This window comes from Gobius niger (genome assembly GCF_951799975.1).
Source record: "Gobius niger genome assembly, chromosome: 20".
Lineage (NCBI taxonomy): Eukaryota > Metazoa > Chordata > Actinopteri > Gobiiformes > Gobiidae > Gobius > Gobius niger.
Window position 1 is genome coordinate 12709303 of NC_136871.1, and position 20761 is coordinate 12730063.

General features: G+C 39.8%; 2 protein-coding genes across 4 annotated transcripts; one reads left to right on the forward strand and one right to left on the reverse strand.

Moving 5' to 3' along the window:
* Window positions 1–6214: 6214 nt before the first annotated feature.
* zc3h11a (zinc finger CCCH-type containing 11A) lies at window positions 6215–13141 on the reverse strand. Of its 3 annotated transcripts, XM_079578284.1 has the most exons (16): window positions 13062–13141; window positions 11751–11819; window positions 11075–11216; window positions 10881–11000; window positions 10657–10780; window positions 10383–10571; window positions 10231–10296; window positions 9747–9902; window positions 9581–9673; window positions 9432–9494; window positions 8880–9362; window positions 8446–8525; window positions 7967–8366; window positions 7723–7886; window positions 7469–7614; window positions 6216–7079 (listed from the first exon to the last, which is right to left on the reverse strand). In XM_079578284.1, exons 3-16 carry the CDS (start codon window positions 11126–11128, stop codon window positions 6863–6865), a joined length of 2355 nt encoding a protein of 784 aa, XP_079434410.1. In that variant the 5' UTR covers window positions 11129–11216; window positions 11751–11819; window positions 13062–13141; the 3' UTR covers window positions 6216–6862. The 3 variants fall into 3 exon arrangements, with proteins under 3 accessions (XP_079434411.1, XP_079434410.1, XP_079434409.1); XM_079578285.1 differs by lacking the exon at window positions 13062–13141 and having other exon boundaries at window positions 6215–7079; window positions 9581–9667; window positions 11751–12152; XM_079578283.1 differs by lacking the exon at window positions 13062–13141 and having other exon boundaries at window positions 6217–7079; window positions 11751–12152.
* A 405-nt stretch (window positions 13142–13546) lies between these two features.
* On the forward strand, window positions 13547–20059 carry sypl2a (synaptophysin-like 2a). Its single transcript, XM_079579345.1, has 6 exons — window positions 13547–13751; window positions 13842–13916; window positions 15643–15761; window positions 16186–16384; window positions 17469–17639; window positions 19576–20059. The coding sequence occupies exons 1-6, from the start codon at window positions 13737–13739 to the stop codon at window positions 19711–19713; spliced, it is 717 nt and encodes a 238-aa protein (XP_079435471.1). The 5' UTR covers window positions 13547–13736; the 3' UTR covers window positions 19714–20059.
* Window positions 20060–20761: the final 702 nt, after the last annotated feature.

A 20761-nucleotide genomic window follows, 5' to 3' on the forward strand; every position in this document is an offset into this window, starting at 1 on the left:
TCAGTCAGTCGGAGAGAACCAGAGGGAACTGCTTATGCTGAAAATGAGTGCGGGGAAAAACTTGGGTATAGGTGGAAGCCATCTCGGCATTGTTTGAGGATATTTTGCGACTCATCCAAAATACTGTCCCGTCTTGATTTAGACATGACATTTTGAAAAGAAAAATAATCTGTCGGTCCCATTTGCCAGTTTTATTACTGTCCAAAGATGTCTCAAGAGCATCTATTATCATCTTAATTGAAGCTGAACACACACAAGCATTAAGCTGCATCTGCTCAACATTGACTAAAAGACTCCAATGACATTAAAGGATCTGTATCATGCTATTTTAGTCATTCCAAAGTAAAAGTATAGGCATTTATATGATATATTCCACCATTACCACTATGGAGCACTCATTTTTGTATTTTCTGGAAGTATTTTTCCTACCCGGAAGACAAAACACTTGGATTCAGTTAACTCCGTCCCCTCTCTCCGCTCATGCAACTTTAGCAGTAGTAGAAATATAAATACCACAGCAAAAATAAGCAATACTTAATTGGAAAGCATTCCCCCAATTTTCAGTTTTTCAGGGTAAAGGATCCGGGAAATATTTAGGAGGATCCGGCAATAATTTGATCTGATATAATGGTGTTTAATGAGAGTGTCCTGGCAAATGTTTTGACCTGTTCCCTGAATCCATCACATCAGACCAAAAGTGTTCCTGAAAATACTAATTTACAAATAAAGCGCTGGTTATAAGGAGTTGACATGTGCAACACGGCTTCATAAATGGCTAACACACGTTTTGACTCACCGCTCTGGTTAATCGGGTGTTTTTATTGTGGGAATCGCGTTGGTTATAAAAGTTTATCCGCATTGATTCTGGCCAAATTCACCAAACATCTATCAGTGACAGTCACAGACAAACACTATTTTGACTGATAGTCGCTGGATCCCAGAGAGAAATTCCAACTTCTGGCGAGTGAGCTCTTCTTTAGGAAGGCTGAATAAAATCCTGTACCTCACAGCCAAACACCCCTTTCTCCTTGACATTATCGTTAGGTAATAAAAAAGAACAGATGTCCAGACGCCAGAGTAGGTTAGAAAGAGCTCCTTCTTCACAACTTTCGGTGCAAACACGACATCTGTTCAGACGCTCAGGGGATGCGTTTGTTTTCCCTACAGGGGCAGCGCGGACACGTCAGGCACTTCCTTTTTTTCTCTTCTTCTTCTTTCTTACAACAGAAATAATGATAAGGTGTTTTACAAATTAAAATCAGACCATAAGGCATAACATTACAGCTGTCGAGCACTTCCGTTCAACGGAACAAGTCAGTCGTTTACTTTTGAGCTTAACTATTTAGAACAAGGTCTAAAGCTTGATCGAAAAATACCATCGCGTCTGCTGCTGTCATGTTGGATCCGTAAATAAAAAAAATCTTTTTTATCCGTAAATAAACTACAAGCTTCCGTATATCGAATAGCGCGTCATCATCTTGCCGTCCCTCCTCGTTCTGTGATTGGTTCCCAAATCCATGCGAAAATTTCGGCCATGGTCAGGCTGTTATGCAGTTCGAAATGATTCGAGCGCACACAACAGCATGGCGTTTGCCAGGTTAGAGAACTGCGTGAATGAAGTCAAAATATTTTTTAACAAGGAAATAGCGTAACAACATGGTTAAAAGCTCCAAAAAGTTGATTTTGCATATAGGAGCTTTAAAGCAATAGTCTACTAAGCAACTTGTTTACCTTAATAAATCCTTTCCGTAGTCCCTCTGGGTGAAACATAAGTGTTAATGGGATGATTGGGGGGTCTTTCACCTCCCCTGGTGTCTCTGGCCAGAAAACTACAATTGCAACTTTCCTGCCTCCGGGTCAGCCATCAATACACACTAATAGAATCACGAAGAAGAAGCTAAAAGGCTAATGGGCTAACTGCAGGCTAGCGTCACTTGCCAGTAAATTTGCAGCCAACTTGGCTGAACCAGGTGTGAGTGAAAAAGATTATCTCCATTGTGTAATTGGATGTACAATATCCCTTTCTCCCTTTTTCTTTTCTGTCAGCGTAGTATTTACTCTCACGGACAATTTATGAGTAAATAAACGCAACATGCTACAACACCTGCAGTAGCGCTTATGGCCTCTAGGGGCATGAGCTACTAGTACTGCTTTAATAGGGATATAAGAGCCACCTTAACCAATGGGCATCAGAATTATTATCATTAAGGTGGGCCTGGATATACCACATGTTTTCTATATGATTTTAGGCACTAAACAAGCGTTTGTGAGGGCTCCTTCCTGCAAAGGGCTCTGGAGAAACAGTAATATCCAACGGTGTCCTAGTGGGAGATGTCAGCAGCAATGTTTTTATTTTGGTTCGACCCCTTTGAGCATTATCCGTATATAGATCAAAAAGTGAGTGCTTTGGTGGGTCCTTTATTTATCAGCTTATTCATCAACTTCAAGACCCAATCAGAAATATACTCAGCAAAGATCCGAGGCACTCCAAGTACATCATTCATCCTTTATTTTGGTTTGTCCTGTCGCTAAATTAAAGGACTTTCATCTCCTCAGAGTGCCTTAAAGCGCCCTTCTATTTGTTTGCAAACCATTATGTATGCCTGGCACTCAATGACAGACGCATGAATACAGCAGGAGAAAAAGAAGGTCACAAATCTACAGAGGATGCAAACTAATGGTGAAACTAGCAAGGAGACGCACTTGGAATGTGAGTTTTACTGTTTGTGTGGCCATTCTTTTCAGTCTTCAGAAAGTCTCTGGGGAGCTGGGGTATGGAGGTGCTAATCTGAGTGTGTCATTAGGGACGGAATTAAAATGATAAGCAGGACGACTGGTAGGCAAGCAGGTGACTTATTAAACTTCTCCGACGCTTAAGACTGCAATTAAGCTCCTTTCTTGATCCATTGTGGCTGGCAACTTTTCCGCTATTAATTGATTACCCCTGGGAAAACACGCTTCTTCCGAGCACTAATGCTCATTGGATGCGCTCTGTTCGGCTACATTTCCCTCAACCTTTCCCAAGGTGAGGAAACAGCACAGCATAAGTATTCACATCCCCCTAAGACATAGACTTATACCTCCATTTGTGTCTTTGCTGGCATGTGACACAACATAGGAGAATACAGAGAGATACTGTGGGGCATTTGCAATCGGCTCAAAGACTTTCCCTCTCTGAACCCCATGGGCACTCTTGTTAAAGCAGGTCCTCGGAGAACTGTCATGCTCTTGGCAGGTGGAGGAGACAGACAGCAGATGAGTTGAGCTCCGAGGGGCCATGGGGCTTCATGTGTGACGTTGTCCCGCTGGAGCCGCTTCTGATATGTGCTGTCATCCTGTTGTCTTCTGTGCTCCTGTTCATCACTCTGAGCCAGTCACAGGATTTCAGCAATTCGTTTTTAATTTCGCAAACATTTCTGAGCCACAAGTTTGCACAGAATGGCATTTAATTTATTTGTTGTAAATATTTCCTCCAATTAGGAGGGGAAAAAGCTTTCTGTTGAGTTGCACTGCACAATAAAACTACAACAATTGGATGCGAGAGGGGATTTTTATCCTTTTTTTAAATCACCAACATTGTAGTGAAGATTGTCATTTGAACTGGGTTTTCAGGGTGTTTTGCTGTGATCTTCTGGAGCGTCTCACTCTTGCAGTCAGATATAAGACTGTGTAAACAAAAAAACAAAACAAAAAACAGCTGAGTGTAAGGCCAGGACTGCTTTTTGTTCCTATGGCCCCATCTATTTCTTAACGTTAACATTCAAAACATATTGTTTTGTTCTTATGGCCGGGCGAACCTGGATGGAAAGGCCACACTGCCTTTGCTCTGCCCAATCCTGTCAGATCTCGGAAGCTAAGCAGGGAAGGGCCTGCCCTGGTTGGTACTTGGATGTGAGCCTGGGTGAATGTAGTGTGTGTGAGTGGGTGGCTGGTGGCGCAGATTGGCAGCCTCGCTACCATTATTCGACCCCAGCTGCATGTGGCTACAATTGTAGCTTACCACCACAAAGTATAAATAATGCAATATAAAGCGTCTTTAAGAGTCCAGAAAAGCCCTACAAAACCAATGCATCATTAAAATGTTCCACTTCTCAGTGCCTCAACAGGCACCCTCTTCCAAAAACGATAAAGTGCCTGCTTTGTTAGGTTAGTAATATGGCTGTTGTCATGGTGTAATGGCACTCATCCATTAAGTAAATGACTTTGGGGCTGATGATGAGGATTGGAGAGAAGTTGTCTGCACACTGCACAGATTGATTGGAACAAGCGTGTGAGTGAGAGTGGGACAGCCATATGTCAAGGCTGCGATGCTTAAGAGCAACATTAAACCTCTGAATAGATAAATTGACTCAAGATTTGGTATAACTCACTTTTCTCAAGGTGCCTGTGTTTTGTAGTCAAATGTTGATTTTTTTTATTTTTTATTTCGAATATTCCAAATATGTCTGCCTAAGCCCGTTGTACAATCCTCTGCACTGGTTTCACTCTCCAACAAGGCCTGTCAGATTGCATGTGCTGATAAAACTTTGAAAAACAATTTTATTCATTTATTTTTAGACCATGGAGACTGTTGATGCATGAAGCATCTAATTTCTCTGCCGTACATCTGAATGCTCCCATCTGGTAGGATTTATGTACTTCCTCTTTGAAAAACATAGAGGTGTAAAAACACAACCACACACTGATTGTGTGCACATATAAACAACTTAAAGTTTTCCTTTGCCAAACAGATTGCCTGTGTTCCTGAGCATGTGCGCTGAGTCTGCTGAGAGACAAGTCTCGGTGAGTGTGATGTGATGCCTGCTGCTACAAAGCAAATGGCACTTCTCTGCATCGGCATGGGTGAGCAATTCAACTTAACAACACTGAACACAGCCGGCAGATGACAATCACATTTGTGCATATACCTCTCTACTTTTTAAACCAAATTTAACTATCCTAACCATCCGTTGAACTTCAACTCATTTCGAAGGATGATTTGTTAAGCGTACAGAGGTGTGTTCTGCAGATGCTGAGTCTGAGTGTTATCAGCACAGCAGGGGCTCAGTCGTAGAGTGTTAGCCCACTGACCCAATGGTCGGCCTTTGATCTGGTGGCCAGAGCATATTTTGTCCTCGGCAGTATAGGTTATGTGTGTGTTCAGACTAGGTTCAGAGGGCAGAGGGCAGAAGGTGCAGGGGAGCAGCCACTGCTTCCGTCAGTCTTCCCCAGGTTTTCTCACATCGGGGTTTATTATTTCCTCACATCTCTGCACGGCACAAGCAGCAGGTGTTCTGTGCAGTAGCTGTAGGGGAGAGTGGGGTAAAGTGGGCCACCCACCAAATTTACAAAATTTTAAATTTTCGTGGAACATTATAGATGAAAGCGTTACATAATTTCACCATACCATGAAAAAAAGAAAACACCTTTTATTAGTATGTTTTTTTCTATGTAGGCCTTCTCAAAGTTAACTTTCACTTCACCAAAAAGAATTTGTAAAAAAAAAAAGAAGAAGAAGGGAAAACAATAGGACCGGGTTTGCAGGTAAAGTGAATTACCCTCAGGGTCCACGAAAAAAGTATAAGAAAACCCTTGTAGTAGGTTACTGCAAGCCAAGGTCTCCAGCAGAGGGCGACAACAGCCTACAAGCTCATACATCAATGTTTTTAATAGGGTACTGTATTAGCCAAATATTTTGTTTCAGCATTAGGCCTAGTATTAGTTTTGAGTTCTTTGAAAATCTCAATTTTAAAAAGTTCAGTAAATACAATAAAATGTGTCTTTTTTTAGTGTCCTAGTTCTTTGAAGAACATGGTATTGTACCCAGTTTTGTTCCCCTCTTTTATTTTTAAACGCTTCACCTTTTGCCATGACTTAGCGCTCGGGGTTCACAGGTAGTAAGTCCCGGGTTCGATCCCCATTCAGACGGGGCCTTTCATGCCCGTTTCTGTGTTTTTTTTCCTCTACCACTAAAACATGTACTATATACTGTATATTAATCCTCCAGCCAGGTGTTTCTGAATTAGCCTGGCTCCATATCTGGAGAAGGGCCCCGAGTGCCGGCTTATGCCAGCTGCCCACTGCTCCTACAGGTTGCCTTAGTGGCATTGAGGATGGGTCAAATGCAGAGAACGAATTTCTTTATTCATGTAACAAGAAGAAAGTCATAAACAAAAAAAATGATGGTAAAATTAAAATAATTTTATTTACACATCTTTACAATGCACATAGTTCAGGAAACACGGAATCAGTAACAGAAATGTAAAAACGCAAGGATATCGTGAGACACCACATGGATAACTAAAATCAAGGACAAACACAGAAAAACCATCAAGTTGAAAGCCTATCAAATTATTTACACACTCATTATAGTATCCCTCTATTACATGTGTGGATAGGAGTAAAAATATCAGATAGCGGACTTTCACATCCTTGTATGGGTCACAAATTAATAAAATAAACAATAGTAAATATTACAACATCTTAAAAATGTTGTAAAATAGAGCTGAGTGAACTGCTGCACAGCACATTATTTTCTCCTGTTTCATTTTGCATACACAGTACACAGATCTTCACGAAGCGCTCAAGTTACACATACTCTAAACAATGAAGACCTGAGCATGTCCAAAGACATTTCCATGAGCACCTGATAGACTTTCTCAAAAGGGAAAGTTGGGTCATAAAATCAGTGATTTATAACAATTGAAAGTTCAAAGTATCTGATAGTTAAGGGCATGGAACAAATGATAATGTTAATACAAAGAACAATTAAGAACTCATAGTTAAAATAATGTAGGTTAAAATGTGTTGTGCACCATAGAACTTGATGCAGCTTCTTGATATCCATCATGTCGTAATGTCAAGTATGTGATAGTCTTGAGTCTTAACTGTCGATCATCTCTGACAGCTCTTGCAGCAGGTCGTCCTCTCCGAGTGCCGGGTCCACACTGTCGTCCATAGGGTCATCTGTGGTGAACTCACTCATCAGTTCCTCAAAGTCGTCCACAGCTGTCATCAGGGCTGTGCTGCTCGAGCTGTGGCGGCTCACAGTCACACTGGACCTTCGACACTTAGCCTGAGTGGGGCTTTTCAGCGTGCGGCTAAAATAGAAAAATGTTTTAGAATCATGTGCAGGCAAGTTTTTAATTTTCTCACTAAAAAAGAATCAAATGTTGTTGCAATGATGAAGACACGGTTTGAAGATATAAAATTGATGGGGGGAATGTTATGAAGCCAGTGTAGCTGAAACGTTATTGAAATTGAATACATTCCGATTATATTAGTAGAATACTTATTCCAGCACCGAAGCATGTGTACAAAGTTCAACCAGTTATATATAGAGCATTAAGTGGATTCATATAGTGCTTTAATTGGATAAAAAAAACAATGAGCTGTTTGAAGTGCAGGACAAAAATACATTACATTAGATAAGACAGTGGTGATCACCCTAAGCCTACAATAAGACGGAGTCTGCCTGTGATGATCTTACCTTTGGGTATCTGTTGAGGTATCTGGAGCTTGTGGCTCTGTGGCCTGAGACATGGGACCAGGTTTACAGGCTGAGTCCGAAGAGGTGACCGTATTACAGAGAAAATCTGAACTCTGGGCACTGTCTGGAGATACAGAGTTCAATACCTGGAAGCAAAAAATAATCATCACAAATGTCGGTATTCAGCATTTTCCCGTTGTTTTATGACATGAGGGGTTGGTACTGACACAGGGAAGACAGTGAAGTGGTCCTACCTGTCTGCCTGTACTTGTTGACTCTGACACAGTCTCTTTGGAGGTGCTGTTCAGAGGCTTGACTGCAGCTACGGCAGAGCGCTGCGGGGCCTTCCGCTTCTGCCCCGGCTTTAGATGCGCTGTTGGCTTCACCACAGACGGCTTCACGTTCAGCTTGGGCTTCACTGAGGAGCAACATAGTGATGAGTTGTATTAATAAGACTAACATAACAAGTGTCCAGTTTAAAGCAGCACAAACGAGTACCTTTGGTGTCCATTGCCACCTCTTGAGTCATCTGGACATGAGTTCGTTTCTGGAGGGTCCTCGATGAAGATGCAGGATCCTTGGAGACTGTTTTGTGTGAATGGCTGTCAGCCTCACTCTCCTTCAATGTGGCATAAGTGACTTTAACAGGAGTGGTGACCTTGGCTTGGGGAACAACTGACTCGGAGGCGGTGGTGGAGGAGTCCGGTGTAAATGTGATTTTAGCAGGAACTTTCCTTTCAATAGCAGGACTGAGTGATGTTTGAGGAGAAGAATCCATATTAGATGTAGGTTCGGCCTGGCAGCTGGAAGAGGCCTGCTCCTCAGGGTCCTGCTTACGAAGGCGTTTCTCACGCATGATCTCCTCAAAGGTCTTCACTGTAACACCATTACTAGAACACTGTAGGGTCACAAACAGGGCAACATTAGTCTACTAGTGAATCATCAGATGAAGAGAGGGCCTATGCCAAGTTTGGTACCTCTTGTGGAGCAGGAGCAGATTTGAGACGTTCCTCTGGTTTCTCGGTTACATTTTCACTCATATGAGATGTGTCTTTACCTGTTAAACAAACCAAAAAAAACATCACTTTCAACTTTAGAAGACAATTTACAACTAAGGTCAAAACAACATCAAAATAATCCAGAAAAAATAAACCTTTGAAACAAATTTGGACAAACTATCTTTTAAATATGCATTAAAAAGTAATGTGCTGTCAGGATATCTTTTTGAAGCTTACAGTATTTGAGTCAAGTCAATTTGAGTCAAGTTATTTTCAGTATTGTTGTAAAACTATACTACAAACAGAACAGAGGTCAACAAGATCCGCCAAAGTAGCTTGAACTCTTGTGACAACTCCCACCCGGAATCTCTGAACAATGAAGACCTGGCTCTTGGCTGAAAACGGTGACTTACTCAGTGACGTGACTTTCTTTAGGCGCAGCAGGCGAGGTTTCTTGGCATTTGACTCTTGATGCTCTGGACTCTTCTGTTGGGGCTCTTGTGCCTCTTGAGCCTGGAGCCGTGCTGCTTTCTCCCGTCGGATCTCTTCCAAGGTCTTCACCCTGATCTGCCCCACGGATTCATTTTCCTGGGACTCCACAGTCTCTGATTCGCCCGATTTGCTCGCTTCATCGAGTGGCTTTCTCTGCTTCTGATTTTCTTCTTGTCTTTTCTTCTTAGCATGAAGAATCTCTGAGAATGTTCGAACATTGCTAATAGAGTTGTCTTTAACAGTGATGGCCCTCTTGACCGCTTTAGGACTTTTGGTTGTGATGTTTTTGGTCGTTTCTGAAGCTGGACACTCATTTGGAATCAGGGACTTTGCTGCCTTTTCCTGTTTAATCTCTTCCAAAGTTTTAATTCTTATTTGCTCTGGTTTCTTTGACTTTGTCTCAACTGTGAGGATAGAAAATGATTTTAGAGGTGTGCTGTGAGCTTAAAGACAGGGAATAAAGCCAATGTTACCTTGTGGCGTTGCAGCAATATTCTCCGAGGGCAATGTAAGTCGCTGCTTAACTGACTTTGAAGCTGTAAAAGGCAACAAAAAGAAACATTTGTGTCACTGATCATGTGTAATGACATACAGTAAATCCTACGGGTCAATGATGACACACATTTCTGACATGGTACTGCCGGCTGCTCCTCCTCCACAACTCTGCCAAGACGCTCAGCCAGACTCCTCCGCAAGGGGACTCCATCTTCTGCAGCTGAAAAACTCTCATGAATAATGGAACGCTACATTTGACTGTATATGTTATGACAGCCTTTTCTTAAACTCACCATCTCTCATCGCCCTGAAAGAAGACTGAATGTTTTCTTTCCCACCATTAGTATCACCGACAGGGTAAGAATACATGGCCCGCTTCATGCTGGCTTTTAAAGCTCTCCGAAGTCGTATTTCTTCCAGTGTGCTGACACCAAAATTCAATGGATCATCTGCCAAAACAGGCACACAAACAGTTAATTCCATCAGCACTAATTTGATAAGAAGTGATGCCAGAGAGTCACAGACTGTCACCTCTGAAAGATTCACTAGAAGTTGTTATGTACTGTAGGTATCAGCGTATTAAGTTGTAATGAGACTGCAAATAAACCATGATGGATGTGAATTTTACTGCCAAATGCAAGTAAATATTACTATTAAACACTGCACACACAATATGCATTATCCTCTAACAGTAAAACGCCCATGGAAGTGGGGTAATACCAGTGTTATGTTGTACATTTTCAAGTTTTGTCTGTATGTTCAATCATCCAGTCATACCTGATTTTGGTCCTCCTTGCTGCTTCCTGGGAGATACACCGACCTCTCCCTCTTCTGAAAACTGGTCTAGAAAATAAAAATATCCAATGTAAATCTAGAGTAAGTCCAACTACTTCATGAGTAAATTGATTTTTGTGTCCAAAACCTCTCACCATCTTCATCTTCGTCATCGTCAATAGGGTTGATCACCACAGGAGGGTGGGTGGGGCTTGGGACTGGCTCCTGTGATTCGCTCTTTTTGACGCCTCTGACCTGGGGATTGGATGCTGTGGGCAAAGCGGGCAGAGCGGGCGGTGCAGGCGGCAGCTCCTCCTGTGGCACTTCTTCATTCCTTTTTACACCTGAAATATTGCTTGGTCGTTTAGTTTCATTTGAAAAGTCTTGAATAAACTGCATGCTCTTTAATGTAGATACAAGTGCACTAACTTTTATCTGGTGGAACATACACCCCATCAATGCAGCGGGGTTTCTCATGAAAAAATGCACAGTGTGACTTCTGACATCCCGCTGGTTGATTCTCCCAGTAACATGCGATCTCTTTGCGGTTATGCTGTTTAACGAAAAGTCAACTCTCATCAGTCCACTGACTCTGTACTAACTGCATTTCAGTTGTAATCCATAATGTTAAATGTTTTTGTTTTTGTTCTTACAGTGATCTGGAAGTGGCGAAACTTGCACACAGGCCGGTAACATCGGCCCTCCTCCCAAAGATTGCAGACAATCTCACTGCCAACTGCGGCTTCACAGTGTCTAAAAGGACAACTGTCTCCCTGCAAAACAAGAGTAACTAGTTAAAATTGCTCGAGAAGACCAGTTACGAAAAAGCGAAGTATATGTGTCTTACTTTAGAGCAGGTGGAATAGTAATAAAAGTAGCAGTCATCTCCATGGTTAGTCATAATAATCCTGGTGTGTCTGGGGTAACAGAGGTGAGCGGAGAATCTTCAGACCCAGAGGCTGCTTCTATTCAAGGCCAACAGGACCTTCCTGAAGACAACAATAAAGGTAAGAGTAGAAATGTTAGTGAAAAGTATGGGGGACCATGATGAAGAAATAGAAATAAAACTGAATTGTTGAAATTCAAAAGCAAAGTTATGTTGGGATGAAAAAAAACAAGAAAATCAGGTTTATGTCAATGAAGTTGCATGAGTGCGTATATGAAAGGAAGAAGATTAATATTAAAAATTCCCATGACCAACAAATCCTAATGCACATCAACTACATTTCAACTCTGGCAACAGAAAATCAGCGGATGGATAGCAACACATACTAGTCAACAGCAGATGGCAGTATTGAGTAAGGCTTCATTCAGTAGGCTGTGGGGCTTCATATTTCCCCGTCAAGTGGTCAGTCAACGTGTTTCTATAAAGTACATTTCATGAGGTCTCATTCTTTTGAAAAAATGTACTACTAAACTAAAAACTTAAAGTATATTGAAAGATAGAACATAGTGTTGTTTGTGAATAACTAATGAGCTCCTTCCGAAAGTAGGAAATAAGTGAACAAAATGTAAAGCCTTACCTGAGGCGACAGAGCACTGGTGACCTCCCTGGTGTTGCAGCTGGAAGTGAATCTTCAGCCAATTGAGTCCTGAAGGAACACTTGATCCATAAGAAAAGAGGACAAAGGGGTTGGACTGCCCAGACACTTGTGTTGCTACCACAATCCTTTCTGAAGTACTAAACACTACAGGTGTGGTAGGATTTTGGAAGTCCTTTTTTTTTTTCTCAAGGTGTCACTGGTTAACCGTGAAATAGGGAATGGCTCAAAAAAGAAAAAAGGCACCAAAAAGGTAACAAAAAGGCTAAAAAATATGATGAGAAACAGATGAGGGTAAAAAATCTTCAGCTTTCATCTGGTCACGTAGAAGGAAGGTGTTGAACTTGACATCCAGATGAAAACAGCAGGACATTCAAGTTGAGGAAAAAATCTTCTTAAGTTATGGGGGGAAACTATCCATATCCTTTTTATTGCAACAAAAAAAAAAAAAAAGCCAAAAAGGGATCTGCTACCTAAAAATCAAACCCCAATCCCTGGGAACTGAAAACAGGTTAGTTAAAAACAGGCAAAAGAGCAGACTCACACATCAGTTTAAATAACAAATAAATACATTATTGTTTCAGATATCTACCATGTATACCTTTTAAGTGACATTTAGCCAAGGCCCTATTACACAATATAAGCTTCTTCATGCTGCTGTAAAACCCTTCCCTCCAACATGGTCTGGACACTTCCTTCTAGTTTATTTGGCGGAGTTGGCCCATCGAGAGAGGGGTCACAGTGATTCTGCCTCTAAAGCTTATGTAATCTCAAGAAGACAATTTTCTGAAGCAGTTCATTACTGATTGTTACGTAGGCATAATTGTAAGCTACGTCTTCCAGTCAAATATATTTACATACACTTGTTTTTTGTAAAGAAACAGTGATTTCAATATGCTCAAAACGACATGCTCCATATTAAAAGGACATTTTGACACCATAATAATATGGATACAATGTGGACCGTGCCAAAGCATAATGCAATGCGCTAGCTTCATCCAAAGTTGTGTACATAAATGGACATAATCGACAGACAACTAAGCTAAGGTAGCGTAAACACACATTTCGCTTTTAAACAATGCTATCTACTTACATTGATTGGATACATAATGTAGCCTACACATTAACTTCGCGTATAGAGGCCTACACACATTGAATAATAACGACCTTAGCTTTAGCTACATGCTAACACAGAGTGCGTTGTGTTTCCAAAATATGTGATAGTCGAGACAAGTATGTCTGATATGTATGTGACGTTGTTATAATGTGGTATAATCAGGTTGAATCAATTACCAGTATTGGATATTAAAAATGAAAAAGATCACGTAGAAGACACAACTCTGTCCCGGTGGCTCTCTTGTCGTAGACCGAAGAAGCAAAATGGCGGATACGATGAAAATAGGAGGGAGGTCCGAGGAGGCGGGGCCAAGTCTGCGGGGAGGGGCCAGAGCGTCGCGGCTCCGCCCACAAACAACCGCTTATCTTTGTATATTTGTTTGGATCAGCAGGCTCTAAATATGATTAGTTTACATAACCTCAGTATACCTATTAGTGTCATAAATAAATAAAAAGAAGAAGTGTTTTTGTAACTCCACTAATTTGGCATTGATTGTGAAATATAGTTTTAGCAGCACATTTATTTGTAAACTTCATAAAGAAACAAACCCGTACCTAAACACATCAAAATAGTTATAATAAAAGTGTACATAGAGGTGATTTTATCCTGAAGGGTAAAGCGGAAGCGCGCAAAGCCCCCCAGCTTCTTCAGCAGCGTCAGCTGTGTAGTTTGACAACGCACCTAACTTTGGCTCGGTACTTCACCGCCTGCTGACAGACAGTAGCAGTTGTTTTCTAAATCTGTTCGAATGCACTTTATTACCACCATCGTCCATACTATAGGTGTTGTCACGGTTGTCACACGTATCCTCGTTTTCTACAGACAACAGTGACTTGTTTTCTGCACTCTAAATGGACACAGCTCAGGTAGGTTAACCAGTCAGGTTCAGTAGACGTGAATGAATATTGTGCATTTCTATTGCCTTACTTTAAACGCTCTTGTTTGTTTGTTTTTAGAAACTGGTGTCGGGCTTTAAATTGGACCTGGAACCACTGAAGGAACCTATTGGATTCATTCGCGTTATAGAATGGGTAAGGAAGATAACATAAAGTAAGGATGTGTGTAAATTGTTGAGTGTTGTTGCTGTTGTCAGACTGGCAGAGTTGTACTATGCGTGTGATGAGTATTAAAAACACAGAGCAACTATAAGGATCAGAGGGAAAAGTTCTCAAAGACATTTCACATTTTGTGTACCATGTGTGTGTGTTCAGTTCTCACAAATTGTAGTGTGACTTAATATATTTTAATTAGGGACCAGGGAAATACTTTCTCTAGTTTAAACCTGGTTCACTTCTAATTTGATCAGGACGTCCAAGTTCAGGATAATTTCTCTGCTGCTTTCTGGATTTGGTCTTGATCTAGTCTTGATTGTCCAATGTTTTACGTGATGATAGTGAGAACAATAGAAGAATAGATGCTGGGTATAAGCCTCGGAAATAAGAAGGGCATTGAGCTATGGTATCTAATGAGTAAACTGTGCAAAAATATGAATGAGCCAAAGAGTGTGTTTCATAGAACAAAATGGGAAGTAGGGTATTTTTTCAAAAGACTCCACATATTATTTCCAAATAAGATTTAGTCGAAAATAGATTTCATTTTTTATTTTTATGCGCAAAAACCTGACCTGATACAGAAAAAAATGATCAGTATCAGACTATGTGTTGCAATGTTCAACATCAGTTGAACTTTTTTTTGTAACCCAGTGTAATCAAAATTACATGCAACAACAACCTTTTCAGTCATTTGTTAGTTTTCCATGTCTGAGCGACTGAAGAAAAACATGCATTTCAGGCATGTGTGGGCTAATGCTCTCTGGAGGTCAGCTCGGGACTGTGCTGTATTTGTACTCTGCTGTGTTCCATCATTTTGTGTTATTTCAACCCATGTCTTGACTTTTTTTTTGCACAGATCAACCTTAATGTCCATATGTCTAAGAAGACAGTGTTCACTGTTGTGTGTGCTGAAGAAATACTTAACAAGAAAGTTAAATGTTAAAAAAACAAAATAATTATTTACACAAACGTGTTTACAATACTCACTGCAAATGAATGGCAAATTACATAACTGCAAAGAAAGGGCTTCAACATTAAGTCAAACTTAACTTTATTAGAAGTAAAATATATTACCCTTGTGCAACTCTATTGTTTTAGGAAGTGAGGAATAGGGATGAAAACAGTAGTTGAGCTGAATCCTCCTTTGAAATGTCCTGTAGTTTGGACGTGGACATGAATATGTTAGAGGAAGTGTAGAGTGTACTCAGTTTCCCTGCTGCTGTCCCAGCATTATAGCCTACTGCTGACGGAGATTTTTCCTCTTGGAAAACCAAGATAACACACAGGAAACTTGACCATCAAACTTTTGATACTATGCCTTTTCAAGGACAGCAACATTTCTTCTGTTTTGTTATGGTTTTTTTTGTTGTTGTTTTTTTTCAATTATTAGAATCATTATCTCCTCTTCTATTTTTGTTCCTCTGGGTAAAATAAGACAATGTGAAGTATATGTATATTTCAATAGTTTTGTCCATGTTTTGCCTCCCAACTGCCAAGTGTGAATTTACTTTCTATGGGCATTTAAGGGTTAATTATTCATTCATGGTTAAACAATGGTGGCCTGTCCCTCAGCCTACTGCAGTATTGGGTGTTTACAGATTTTTGTTCTTCTCCCTAGCTGCATTTTGAAAGTTACTGCTCTTCAAAAATTAATGACACCAAATGTGAATAAAGTTGTAAAGTACTTAACTACTTTGTTGTGCAGATCTTTGCCATCTTTGTCTTTGCTACTACTGGAGGCTACACTGGGACAACCAGCTTGACAGTTGAATGTTCAGACTCGGTGTCTAAGGATGTTACTGCTGTTTTTGGCTACCCCTTCAGGTAGAGTCACATGTTCTGCTATGGCTTAGTGTTAACCACCCCAATTAGCATTTTCTAAGTCAAACAAATGAACAGCATTCGAGTGTTTTTTGCACATGCCCTTTCTTAGTCATATTCAATTATTTTTACCATTTCATTTGTTTATGATGCTTTTGGTCGCTATGGTATATTCCAAAAACAATGGAATGGATCTATCTTGCTAGCATTGTGCGAGTATAGTGTTGGTAGTTAATTTATTTAGCGTGTATATATACGTTTGTGTTACTTATCATTACTGGGAAACATATATATTTAAACCCAGTATTGCGTGTCACACTCATATGCTACCATGGATAGTTTCAAAGGTGAGATGATTTTCTTTAAACCAAAACAATAGCTAAACCTAAAGTGTTTATGTTTGACCAGACTCATTCTGTCTGTACAGGTTGTCGGCTTATCCATACACCATCCCGTCATGTGATCAAGCAACATTACCTGAGATGTACCTGCAGGGAGACTTCTCCTCCTCTGCAGAGTTCTTTGTCTGTGTGGGTGTGTTTGCATTTCTGTATGCCACTGCTACACTTGTCCTGTACCTGGGCTTCCAGAATGTATACCGGCAGACCAGCCGTGGAGCCGTTATAGTAAGTGACACATTTCTTAAATGAATGCAGTAATTTATTTATTTATTTGAATTAGGACTGTACATATTAAGCAACATGTCAGCAAAGAGCATCAATGTAAATATGCCGGAGTTAGCACAGTAGCTAATTTTAGTTACTAATTGCTGGGTTGCAGGTGACATCACAGCATTCGAAAGGCCTATGATATCGTATAGAGGAAAAAATATTTTGTTTTTGAGGACATTTTTGGTCTTGTAAAGAGAGATCATGGACCCAGCGATTGATATTAATGATCATTTTTGTAATTCAATCATTTTCTTTTTAGCCAGGACTTGTGAAAGTGTAATGTTGTTAATAAGAAAAACTGGCTCCTGCCCCCACTGGGTCCGGTGACATCATCACATTCTAGAACCAGCAACCAGCAATACATCCAAGTCAAAACTTTACCTTTTGCTAACATTATAATAGTTATTTTTCTTTCTCTTTTTTTGATGTCCTCTATGTTGATCTACTCACTGTTACATTAAATTAGGGCCGGGACTTTTTTCCATTAATTACGATTAATTAATTACATACGGTATTAATGCAATTAAAAATATTACTCAAAATTAATCGCACTTAACTTTCGACACTTCAGCTTCTTTTTTTCCTGCAGACGTGGCTTAGGCACAAGCAACACGTAAAGCCAAAACAATGTGACTGTTAAACTGTTTATTCACACAGTTAAACGCCGACATAAACCTGTTTAAAAAAGATCATTCTTCAAAAAGTGTTTGAAATGTTCACACAGGCCACACATCTCCACTTCAGATGACTTCAAATGCAGGAAAATACAAAGAAGCATCTAAAATATACCTCTAAAGAATAAATACAACCCCTAAATAAATGATGCTTATATGCGATTAATTGCGATTAATTAATTACAAAGGCCATAATTAGCATGATTTTTAAAAAAATAATCGAGTCCCACCACTACATAAAATATATATTTATCACGTGGTGTGAAGGCTTTTTATTCATATTATAATTCTTGTTCCATTAGATAACTGTCTATATATTAATATGTATTGTAATGCTTCTTTCCATCTTTTTCCATCTCTTTTAGGACTTGTTAGTGACGGCAAGCTTTGCCTTTCTGTGGTTGGTGTCATCCTCAGCTTGGGCAAAAGGTTTGACTGACGTTAAATGGGCCACTAGCCCAGAGCACCTCCTCGAGACATGTTCACTCTGCAAGGCCAAGGAAGGGCCATTTATGGGCCGACTCAATGCTTCTGTGGTATGTGCCTGATGCACAGACACTAGTGGTTATTTCAGGGAAAATATTCAACTCAATTTAATTTCATATCTAATTGAAAGAATAACAGTGAAACAATTCTACATTTTTGAATCACACTTGCGAAATTCAAGTGTATTAGTCGCGATTAATTTTTCTCTAATAACTAGACTCATCGTTAATACTTGGCCGACATAAAACTCTCAAATTTAGTGCATTTGATTTGCACATTTCATTAACCATATAATACTGTGGGAAAAGCCCAACAGCTTGTAACGGAGATCTCTAACCAGCAGCTCTCCAGCCTTTTCTTGGTCACTCCCCAAGGCTTTCAACATTTCAACACATGCTCGATAAGTCACATAGAATCTGCAAACTTTTAGCTACATAAAGTAGAGTTTAAAGGCCTTATACCAGATTTTTTTATTACAAACAATAAAAGAGAAAACCACTCAAATAAAATGCTAGTTGTAGTCCAAACTCGTTGCTATCTTTCCTAACAAATTTGTAGCACCCAATATCTTCACATGGATGAGTTTATTGGGCACATTTCACAACTTTCAGGGTCACTTTTCAGGGTCACTTGCTGGAATACTAGCCTTAAACTTCATGCAATTGTGACAAATTCTTAATGATATAGATACACACATTTTTCCCGCATAAATGTCTGAGATTACAGTATACTACAGGAGGACAAAACTAATTGCGCTACACCACTAGCAAAAGAAAAAAATCGGGTACAGTGCCTTTTAAGGCCAGAATTAAAGTCATTTTCGTTGAAACAGCATAATTAGACAAGCCTCTTTGATGCATAAGTAGCTCTCTGTCGCTTTTGTTACATAAAAGTACCTCGTCATGATGTCAAAAAGGTTGGAGACCTCTGGTTTATAATATGCAGTTAAGTTTCAGGCTGTGTGTGCTCAGAAACAGGAGTGCATTTGGTCAAAACATATGATGTGATTAAGTAAGGGATAATGCACGACGAGGTGTCCATTATCAGAAATAACTGGACGACGCGGAGACGTGAACGGTTGCTTCCGCGGAGTGCATTATCCGGCTTATACCATGGTCCCGCCAACTGAAACTGTTCACTGGGGCCTGTTTGCTTATTTTTTTAAGTCCAGGGCAGGAGTTATTTCACTTTTTAATCAGTTTTACCTGAAAGTAGTTCCAGCTCAGTCGTTTATCGTTACTATGGAAACAGCTGCAAGTGGAGTGATATAGAATGGGATTTAACTGTTTTTTTTAAAGCCACACCGCGTAGAATTTTACCCTATAAATAAAATAGAAATACACGCATTTATTTCATGAGAAATATTTTCATCATTGAAAAATACCTCATTTTGCTGTGAGCAACTCAGACATGACTGTAACTTTACTGGGAGTGGGTACGTCTCCAGCTCGTCTCCATGGCGATGTTAACTAAAGTCAGCAGGATACAAGATTTGAACAGGTTAGGTCTTCATCCAAATCCATCCTTTGATTGTCCACTGCAGTAATAGAGGTTTCTGTGTAGAGCTGGTCATTAGGAGCATGTTTTGAATTGATGTCAACACGATAGTCCAAAATGTTGCGCAGTGTCCCTTTAACTGGTGTACATTATCACTTTTTAATGGACACATTCCAGCCAATCAGAATCGAGTATTCACCCAGACCATGGAATAATCCTGGTTAGTTCATGATTAATGCGCAAACTATTTTATTGATTAATCGTGAGTTAACTTTGACAGCCTTAAGTGAAACATTTCATAAAACGCACTAAACCTTACAAATCTGTCTGTACATCTAATTCTTAACTTGGGTGGTCATTAAAGTTTATGTGAAATAACCTTTATTTCAAAGGCATGAAGACAGTCTAATATAGTAACTTAATGATGAAGCACATTGAGATTGAATTAATGTTTTTTGCACGATTTGATAGATTTTTCTGTCTATGCAGATCTTTGGCTTCTTAAATCTGATCCTGTGGGCTGGCAATTGCTGGTTTATTTTCAAAGAGACTCGATTCCATAAAAATCCAGTCCCAACCCTGTCTGCAGACGCCAACGAGGGCCCTGCTTCTTACTCCCTACCGTGAGAGGATTCTCAACTCACACAACTATCTTCAGCATCAACTGTTCAACTGATTGTATTCACAGTATGCTTTTATCTCTGTTAACTCTTTTTAAGATTCTTCCTCTGACCATTCATTCACAACAGTTTATTTCAAATGATCAGAAGAGGTTCGTTCAGACTGATCACTGTTTTATCAAGTCATTTTCCCTCATGTTGAAAATATGTGGCTCTTACAAGTTAGAAATAGATTGTATTACACAGAATGTATCCAATCTCACTATTCGCTTTTTGGATTTTTGTGGTTTACAATGAGCCAAACCCGGGTCTATGGAGATTTTTAAAGGACATTTGTACTTGAAAACATCACATTTTACATTATATTTTACTGTGTAAGCTCTCAGTCATGCATGGGTTTTCATTGTAGAGAAGGGTCAAGTCCTTATTACATTTTAAACACTGTTTTTTTTTTAAACACTTTCCGTTGTTTGCACTTGAAGTCACAGCCGCGGCTTTAAGGCACTGGCTCAAGGATATCGGCAACTAAAGAAGCTGTTATTGTTTCAGCAGGGAATTAAATAAACTCGCCTAGATTTTCACTGATAATACATTAATAATGAATAGAACTAATTGATTGATTCGATTACATAGAATTACACTAGATTAACACAATTTGACAGAATCATGTGATTAAATAACCTCTAAGAATTAAATACTTTCTTACTTTAATGAATGATATGGAGAATAAGGTAAATTGTATTATGCATGTCTTTGTAGTGTGGTTGGAGAACTACTAAAATGTCGAGAACACTGAATTGTATTAACATTTGTCTTGATGATGTAACTGCATGTTCATTTGTTGCTGCAATAAAACTTGATTATGAAACGTGTTTATTATAGGATCTGTTGTGATCTTTTCTCAGTCCTCTTCTTGTGTCATTTAGCAACATCATCACATCTCCAGCCACCTGTACGAATGTGTCCCTGCAACGGTGGCCGGATGGACCGAATAATGCAAGAAACTGTAAAGTGATGTATTGTGCATAAATATAAGGAGGCAGCGATATTATAGA

What these genes read in the sequence shown, in the direction of transcription:
- zc3h11a (XM_079578284.1), bottom strand. Translation starts at nt 11,128, where the DNA reads ATGACTAACCATGGAGATGACTGCTACTTTTATTACTATTCCACCTGC. An exon ending in TATTGCTGCAACGCCACAAG is followed by an intron (nt 9,363 to 9,431) that starts GTAACATTGGCT and finishes CTATCCTCACAG; the next exon opens with TTGAGACAAAGTCAAAGAAA. An exon ending in ACCTCAACAGATACCCAAAG is followed by an intron (nt 7,080 to 7,468) that starts GTAAGATCATCA and finishes TTTCTATTTTAG; the next exon opens with CCGCACGCTGAAAAGCCCCA.
- sypl2a (XM_079579345.1), top strand. An exon ending in TCATTCGCGTTATAGAATGG is followed by an intron (nt 13,917 to 15,642) that starts GTAAGGAAGATA and finishes TTTGTTGTGCAG; the next exon opens with ATCTTTGCCATCTTTGTCTT. An exon ending in GTTTTTGGCTACCCCTTCAG is followed by an intron (nt 15,762 to 16,185) that starts GTAGAGTCACAT and finishes CTGTCTGTACAG; the next exon opens with GTTGTCGGCTTATCCATACA.